The sequence below is a fragment of the Pseudophryne corroboree genome, chromosome 6, assembly GCF_028390025.1.
Source record: "Pseudophryne corroboree isolate aPseCor3 chromosome 6, aPseCor3.hap2, whole genome shotgun sequence".
NCBI classification, from domain to species: Eukaryota; Metazoa; Chordata; class Amphibia; order Anura; family Myobatrachidae; genus Pseudophryne; species Pseudophryne corroboree.
In genome coordinates, this window is record NC_086449.1 from 405,158,269 (window position 1) to 405,167,044 (window position 8,776).

The 8,776-nt window shown below is 44.1% G+C and overlaps 1 protein-coding gene across 2 annotated transcripts in view; it reads left to right on the forward strand.

The window, feature by feature from the left end:
• The window catches only part of OPTN (optineurin), a 139,549-nt gene extending 133,978 nt beyond the window's left edge, over nt 1-5,571 (forward strand). For both annotated transcript variants that reach the window (XM_063926887.1, XM_063926888.1), the window contains one exon: nt 5,412-5,571. In XM_063926887.1, coding sequence (XP_063782957.1) covers nt 5,412-5,524 — 113 coding nt within the window. In that variant the 3' untranslated portion in view covers nt 5,525-5,571. The remainder of the gene's footprint in view (nt 1-5,411) is intronic.
• The last annotated feature ends 3,205 nt before the right edge of the window (nt 5,572-8,776 follow it).

Below are 8,776 nucleotides of genomic sequence, written 5' to 3' on the forward strand. Positions count from 1 at the left end.
CTGGCAGTGTCCGATATATCCTGAGGCAGCTCTTCCTCTATTACCTGAACCCATGCTTCAATTCCTTTTGCGGCCCAAGAGGCTGCTATAGTGGGTCTATGTACAGCACCTGTAAGGGAGTAAACAAACTTCAGGCAACCTTCGACACGCTTATCTGTTGGTTCTTTCAGTGAGGTGACAGTGGTGACAGGCAGAGTAGATGACACCACAAGACGGGCGACATGGGATTTTCACACTTGTTACACAACTCAGCAGAGAGAGGATAACGAGCTAGCATCTTTTTAAACAGGGAGAATTTCTTTCCTGGAGAAGACCAGGGTTTCTGACGTATGTCTAGCAAATGGTCAGAATGTGGTAAGACTAGTTTAGTTACCTTCTGACGTTAGTTGCCTCCACTAGGTCAGGGACATCAACTTGCGTTGTAGTTTCCTCGTCAGAAGCAGCTGTATCAGTGTCTGACGGATCAGTATACTCCAAATCTGAAATTTTAGTGGATTGTGAGGAGGAGGCGGCCCGCTTAGAGGAACCCTTGACCGCAGAGGGACGTGGGGTAGGTTTTTGTCTAACCAAAGATTGATTCAATTGTTGTATCTGGGTAGACAGAGTAACCGCTCAGGGTGGATTTACCTTAGGGACTAGTCACAAGCGTATTAAGCATAGTTGAGAATGCCGCCCAAGGTGTCTCCTGATTGGGTACAGGAGCAGCGGGCTGACTGGGAGATGTATGGCACATATTACACAGACCATCATTCAAACCTTCCCCCTCAGGCAAATCCCTGGTGCATGCGCTGCATGATATAGGAGCGTCCGTGGATTTCCCGCCCTTAGTGAATGTAACCGCAGAGCGTATGAGTGCGATACAACCAAAGTACAATAACTGCGAATAAATCCCCTAGTATGTGATTTCGTACACAGTACACAACACCAGCGAATAAATCCGGTATGATGTGACTGAGTACACAGTAGAATACACTTAACTGTAAATACTGTGCAACACTATATATGAGTCCATGACGCACTTAGTCCCCAAGGGTACAGAATACAGTGATAGATATTGCTTTTCATACACTGAAAGTGAAATTCACACAGCAGATACAGGCACACACAGTCACAGTGACAATGCAGATAATTATTTTAGTCACAATAAAACTGCACTGGACTAGTGTGCGTGTGTGTGCGTGTGTGTGTGTGTGTGTGTGTGTATATATATATATATATATATATCGCACAGCGCTGATAAATCAGGCAGATTTACAGAGGAGACCTTGCCCTGCAGTCCCAGGGACCAGTCGCAGCTACTGATAAGATGGCGCCCAGCGTCTCAGTCAGGGAGTTAGGGAGAGAGTGTGAGGCAGCACCAGGGCAGGAACACCAGCAGTAGATGGCACCCGGAGCTGGGGGACGGGCTACAGGTCAAGCGCCTTATCCCCTATGCTGGTACTCACCACCGGGTACTATATTTTAGGCTCCAGTGTCCACGCCAGCGTCGCGGTCCGTCTCCTTAGACCGCGACCGGAACGCAATTTAGAGGGACCCTTTTACCTCCTCCCTTAGAAGCAGCCACGCAATCCAGGAGAGCGTCTGCGGTGGTGTGCCTAGGAATCAAAGCGTCTCTGTCGCAAGTACCTGGGAACAGAGCCAGCGGGAGTATGCGACGCTGCGGGGAGGTGATGGAGCCACAGCACAGTATGTCACACTGACATATGAAGTCCTGCAGCCCTTGAAGTCTTCTAAATAGCTTTTTTAGGGCTGCCTAGCGCAGCCCCCCCTGTTAAGTGACCTGCTTCATGCAGGCACCAACTCTAAAACGGAGCTCCTGTGCCTGGAGGCGGGGTTATATAGAGGAGGCCCCGCAATGCATTCTGGGACAGTCCGCTTTAGCCTGTTGGTGCCTCTGGATCAAGATCCATCTCTACACCCCAATGTATTCCCTGTGGAACACAGTGTACCCCGCTGCAGAAAAAGGGACTATAAAACCACCGGGGCACAATCAGCAGCTGCATGTAGAGGACACCCTGCAGTAATGTCTGGACATTGAGGAAGAGTGCACTCTGCCACAGAAGAGAACAGACAGGGCTGAACCCTGAACCTTAAGGTGAAGCAGGAGACCCAAATGCAGACCCATCTACAGCAAAGATAGGGCCTGTAAGAGCCACAACAACCTGGGTGCGAAGCCTCTAGCCAAGCACCCAGCACCCTAGGACCTCCAAACACTGAAAATCCCATTGGCTCTTCAGGCATCCGTCCTAGGAGCAAACTGGAAGGTGAGGCAGGCCGGACCCAGACAATGGGACAGGTCCCGAGACAAAATGTCCGATCTGAGAGGATTGCACAGAGGAGAGCCAATGGAGAGGCATAGAAGAACTGCGCAGCACGGCTCCCATGGCCAGGTCAAATCCACGAGAATCAGCGTGCATCTCTCCAATGTCAGCCTGTGAGGGACCTGCAAGAACCTTGAGATCAAAGACAATGTATATAAGCAGGAACACTCCCTGTACCCCCGGAGCGACCTGCAGGAGACAATGTCTCGGCAGCCTGTGGATGTGACAAAACACCATCTACTCAATGCTGGATTAGCCCCAGAGACAAACCTGGAGATGAAAGGCGAATATTGGAAGATGACGCTCTACTCCACCCAAGCTGCAACCTACTTCCATCATAGAGATATGAACGCCAGTGCCGTCATGAGGACAAAGTCTGCTACTATGTCCGTCTGTAGCTGAACCAGACAATCCTGAAGGAGTAACTGAGTTAGACGTAGCCAAGTTAGAGCAAGAACTCTGAATATCCAGAAATATAAAATCCAGAAAGTGGATCGGAAACTGAACTTCCTGAAGTGTTCACAGACTATGAAGAGTCCAATGACTGATTACTGGCACGACACCTGCAAGTACCAAATGGTAAGACCAGAAACTGTAAGTGATCATGTACCCCCTACCTGAGCAAGTGCTGGTGATTGATTCAGATGGGAAAATGCAAACTGGCATCCTAGATGTTTAAGGAAGCCTTAATACCATCTGTCCCAGAGGCAGGAAGTTGGAGGAAAAAGAGACTCTCTATGAAACCTAGGCATCCTCAGGTACCTGTTTAGCACCTTCAGAAAAAGGATAGCCAGAATAAGCAATCCCGTTCCTAAGTCATGAAGAGTTAGACATAGAAACCCATTCCCTTTTTAATTAAAGACTGGAATTAAGACTGTGGGAACCAGAGTGCTTCTGAAAAGTCTGAGCATATTCCCGAGAAACTACACCTCACACTCATTGTGACGAGGTGCCCATCCATATGTCAAGAAACCTGGGAAGCCGGCCCTCCACACCGGGGTGTCGCCAGGACTGGAGACCAACTCAGAGAAACATAGAATGTGACGGCAGATGAGAACCACTGGGCCCATTTAGTCTGCCCCTTTTTACCCATATTTTTACCTCAAACCTTATTTGATCCTTTTTTATTTGTAAGGCTATCCTTATGTCTATCCCATGCATGCTTAAATTGCTCTACTGTCTTAGTCTCTACCATGTGGCATGCCTGGTGTCGGCTTCCTGGTGGACCCTACCACAGGATCTAGAGCCCTTTGGAGGGAAAGGTATCTAGAAAAGGGAATGAAAATTAAATATTCTGGATTACTTCTGGGCCGCTCAAGGAAGGAAAACCATCCTGGGCGTTGTCACCGCAGTCACCGCAGTGACTACCCTGTGGATCAAGGAGATCTCTCCTGAAAATGGAGCAAGACTCTAAAGTCTTCTGAGAACATGAGTCAGCACACCAGGAATGCAGCCCAAATGCTTTCCCGGCCATCCAAGAGGACAAGTACCCGATATGAGTAGTCGCCCGAAAGGTGGTGGAGGAGCACAGGGACACAGAGGAGTGGGATGGTGTGCACCCTTGGGAAGGGCACACAAAGCACTTGCCTGCAGGTCACGCAAGTCTGGGGCATCATTAAGCCCCCTCCACTCCTTTGCTCTGTCTTAGCCTCTACTCCACCTCGCATTTCAGGATTCAGAACCTGGCGGTCTGTAAGAATACTGAGGAGTGGGCTGCTGTGCCTTTGAGATGGGCACAGCAAGTACAATGCTGTGTAATGGCAGCAGTGAGAATTGAACTCACACCTCAGAAGAGACTGGAGCCTAAATCGAGCCCTGTAGAGTGCTCGGCCATGCTACCTCATGGACACGCAACAATTACTTTACTGTGACTTGCGGGCAAATCCTGGGCATCTGTTAGCCTTCTCCATTCATAAGCTCTGTCGCTCCACCAGGCCTAAAGTGCAGATTTAACTACCTGTAGTAGTGCTGCTAGATCCACTGTGGTAGGGATTTCTCCTTGCAAGGCCAAGACAGACGAGAGAAGTTGGTAGCTGCACAATCCCTGGGGATTGCAGGGAAGGTGCTGACAGCTGTGCCAGCAACATGCCACCGTTGCCCTATGGCAGACAGGCTAAAGAAGGAAGTACACTGGTGAGCTGGGCCCTCACCTGGAGACAGTATCAGGGGGAGCTAGGCTAGGTGTAGCCCTGACAGCTGCATTTGTTGGCACACTGCATAATACCTGTGGCCATGAAATGTCTGTTCCTGAGGTAGTCGCGGCCGAAGGAACCTCACTCCATGTAGCTAAAATAATCCGGGTACATAGGCCTGTGATATGGATTCCTCTGCCATTATGATCTGGAACTTGAGGAGAAAGTAGTTAGTACAGGTTCAACGTATTCAGTATGGGATCCCGACAGTCAGGATCCCGTCGGTCATAAGACCGATGCCAGGATCCCGACAGTGAGCCGCGCTTCTCGCCACATTAATTTATTCCCCCCTCGGGGGGTGGCGTGGACTGCCGGGTTTCCCTTGCTTCCCGGTTCAACACAACTGCTACATAATACGACAGCACCCCATAGTCATTGGAGCAGCAGTATAGGATGCCTTTCACTGCCTTCTCGGTTGTAAAAATAAGAATTAATAAAATAAAGAAAAGTAACGGGGAGCACTTAAAAGCAGCCTCCCACAATATGATGGCCGCTCCTGCCGGCACCAAACAAACTGGCTTGCTGTGGGTGGGGTATAGTGGAAAAGGAATCTGGGGCTGCTAGGAAAAATGTTGTAACTATTTGGTGGGCAGACTGTAACCTCTCCAGGCTATACCCATGGTACCTGTGCCCCCTAGTGGACAAAAATGAAAAACACTTCTCTAGGGCTGCCTCATAATCGGCACTCCCTCCACTGTGGCTGATTTAATCATGATTCTGTAAGGGTTTTTAAAATAATATGAATTGGGGAACATGTGGACTAAGTTTGTAATGTTAAATAGCTGTAAAAAAATATCAGTGGAGAATGAGGGTATCTATTTATTCATGTATATAGATGTAAATGTATTGTTCTTATGTATATAGAGTCTTTAAGAAGCTCTTTTTTCTATTATTGCAGGAGCAGAGAACATGGAGCAGCCTCGGTTCTCAGTACACACATGCCCTAAGTGTCAGCTCATGGTGCCAGACATTGATACACTGCAGATCCATGTCATGGACTGTATCACCTAAATGTATCAATTTATACCCTCAGAATAAATCATTTACGTGTAAGGAAACCGATTCATCAATGACTGATTCACGGAAAAGATCCACATTTAATAATTGCAAAACATGACATTTTAGTCTAATATTGGATAGAAGAGGTATCCAATTACTTAAATCCATGATTAATCTGGTTCATATATAGACATACTTTATATATAAAGTATCTTCTATAAAGCACAAACCATTACTGATTGCGTACCTTCATAAAAACCTCCAGAATATTTGTTTCAGAAATTATTTTGTTCTTTAGACCATTTTGCACAGTGAGTGTAACAGACAATGAAAATTCTTTAGCATTCATTTGTGTAAGGTTATCCTTGACGAGCAGTAGCTCCCTTGAGCAAGTGGCTTAGATCCAGATATAGTGAGCAACTGGATTCAGCGGCAACAATTGCCAGTCTGCCTTTATTAATGCAATTTAGATTAGTGCAGAGAACTTACACTTCATATACAGTATAATGCATCATCCGCTTCCTGGATAGGAAATTTGTTTATTATACCAACATCAGTGGTATAAATTTCTCACTAATATATTTTATTTTAAAAGCAACAGATTTTACATGTGGATGCGCGTGTTTATATATAATGTACAGTATATGTTATGTCAGAAAAATTGTACACTGACAGGGAAGAAACTGTCAACGGCTGCACTGGAAAAGCTGTCACTGTTGGTTTCATTATGATTTTATATTTAACAGAAATAATTGAAAAACAGTTTCCATACACTGTTAAAAAAAAAAAAAAAAAGTAGCCTACACAATTGTTCTATTGTCTCAAGTGGTGGCTACTTACAGTCTGTGCCTTTTAGGCTGCTTTATTGAGTGCTTGTAACTTATTTATAAAATTGTTATAAGGGCTCAAATTGCACATTTTCTTTAACTATGGCCCAGATTTGTTATGCACTCTTACATAAGAAGACTTGCATGCATATTGAATACCAAATAAAAGAAATGCATACATCTCACAGCATGCAATAGCTGTTTTACCCTGCAGGCACAGACCTTGTCCAGGTTGCATGTTTTGTAGAGGACAGTACCTCAAGATGACAGGTCCATGCAAAGGATCCAGAAGATAAAAAACATTTCGCCGTTAAATCAATGTGAGAAAGTATAACTGTAAATATATTATGCCATAATATAATTATTTCTCTATTTCACCAGCCTATTCCGTTCAGTCACCTCTTCCAATCTAACCCTCCATCCCCAACTGGCAAAATTGGAGGTACATCTCTCAGACACATTAGGGCCCGTTAGTCCTTGTAGTAAATGCGCACACAGGCCGATGGAACTGACTTTTGTACTGCATATTCTTACATGTATAATGATGACTCTTGGTTTTTGTTAACATTATTATATGATATACACAATAGCACCATTTTGGGGCCACACATGGCAATACAGCAGAGTCCTATATTTTGCTTATTCTGTCGTTATTTTCTTCCATCCTTGCTTTTGAATCGCTTTTATCACGTTCTCTGACACACTATCCACTTTCCTTAATCACAACATGTGCATCAAACAACAAGTTTACATTTCTATCCCATAACCTTCCACCAGTACCTTATCAGTAACCTCCTATTCTTATGGCCTGGCTAATAACGGTATCTTCACCACTCCTGGTTAGGTACGTGCATGGTCTTGAAACAGCCATACTGTACATCTTTTAAATGTTAGATAATACTTTTGTAAAAGTCTGATTAATTTCATTCAATCTGAATACAAATTAGTTGCTAATTATTTTCTAAAGTATTATGCTTTATTCTTTTTACTATCCTTTGTCAAATGTGGACTAGTGTTATGATCTGTAAATAAAATTGTTGCGCCTAACCAAAGTGTACATTTCATTAATATTCTTTAAATTCTGTTTAATTGTAAACATCATTAATACTTGTTGACAGTTGGGGTAAATGAAAAAGCCTGTCTTCAAATAATGTGCATAAATTATACACTTACATATAGAATATTGACAAAACATTTGCTGCTCAGACATTTTTATTGTCTACAAAATACTGGCTTAGAACAATTTGGCCAAAGTCATACAGTTTAGGAGTGGAGTCTGTAACAGAAGTGTTCACCAAATGCATGTTACACACCCTTCCTACAAGTAACACCAACAAAAATAAAGTTGAAGCATAAGAAAGAAAAAAGAAGAGTTATGGTAAAACTTACCTTCGATAACTCTTTTTCTTCGTCCATGGGATCCAAAGTGTCAGAATCCGTTTGGATTTCCCTCTGTAGGAACATATTCACAGGGACTGATGTTCTCGGCACAATGGCAGGGTTATTTATACAGGGAAAAGCAGTGTACAACTGTAAACAATAAGTATAAACCAGGAATGATTGAAGAACACAAAATGAAAGGGAGAACTGGAATTGCACTTGCAATGCTGGGAGTCTGGGAAGTACTTGGCAGTACTGGATACTTGGGAACACACTTGTGATACTGGGATTGGAAACTCACTTGTGATGCTGGGAACTGAGGGGACACGGGATGCCAGGAGACTGCGAGTACACGGACACACTGAAGACTGTGATTACATGAAAACGGTGTAGACTGTGGAAACACTTGAGACACTGTGGACTGTGAAGGCACTTGTAACACCGTAGACTGTATAGACACTGTAATAGGATTGTTCTGTAGCAGATTTAGCACCATAGCAGGATGCACTTGAGCAGAGAATACAGGGTTGCAGGATTGCACTTGTGAATGCCAAATTGCTTTCTCACAAATATTTAAAATGCCCACTCCAATATATATTGCAGACACCAGGCGCATCTTATTACCATATACGATAAAAGTGCGCTGTACATCGCAAAACACTGCATCCCATAAGAGAAAACAATATACCCACACATTATCTGAGTTCCAAAGCTCATTGATGTATATATTTGTTATTAAAAGGATATGGATTCAATATATTACAAAGTACAGTATACCTATAGTCACATGGTTACAACTCACACAGTAAGCAGTTAAAACATACAGTTACAGTCACATGCCAGCATACAATACCATTATCCTTAAGTTATATAAATTTGTCTTTTTATATCACTCTCTCTGTAAATAAATGCAGGAACTGGTCTGCCAGCAACTCCTTCATCCTCTGGTACCAAAAAAATAATTGACCTGTGTGGTCAGCAATGTGTTATCTAGTTTCTGGGGGAGGGGACTCATTCATGATGAGTCACTAGTCTCTTTGTATATGCTGAACAGGTT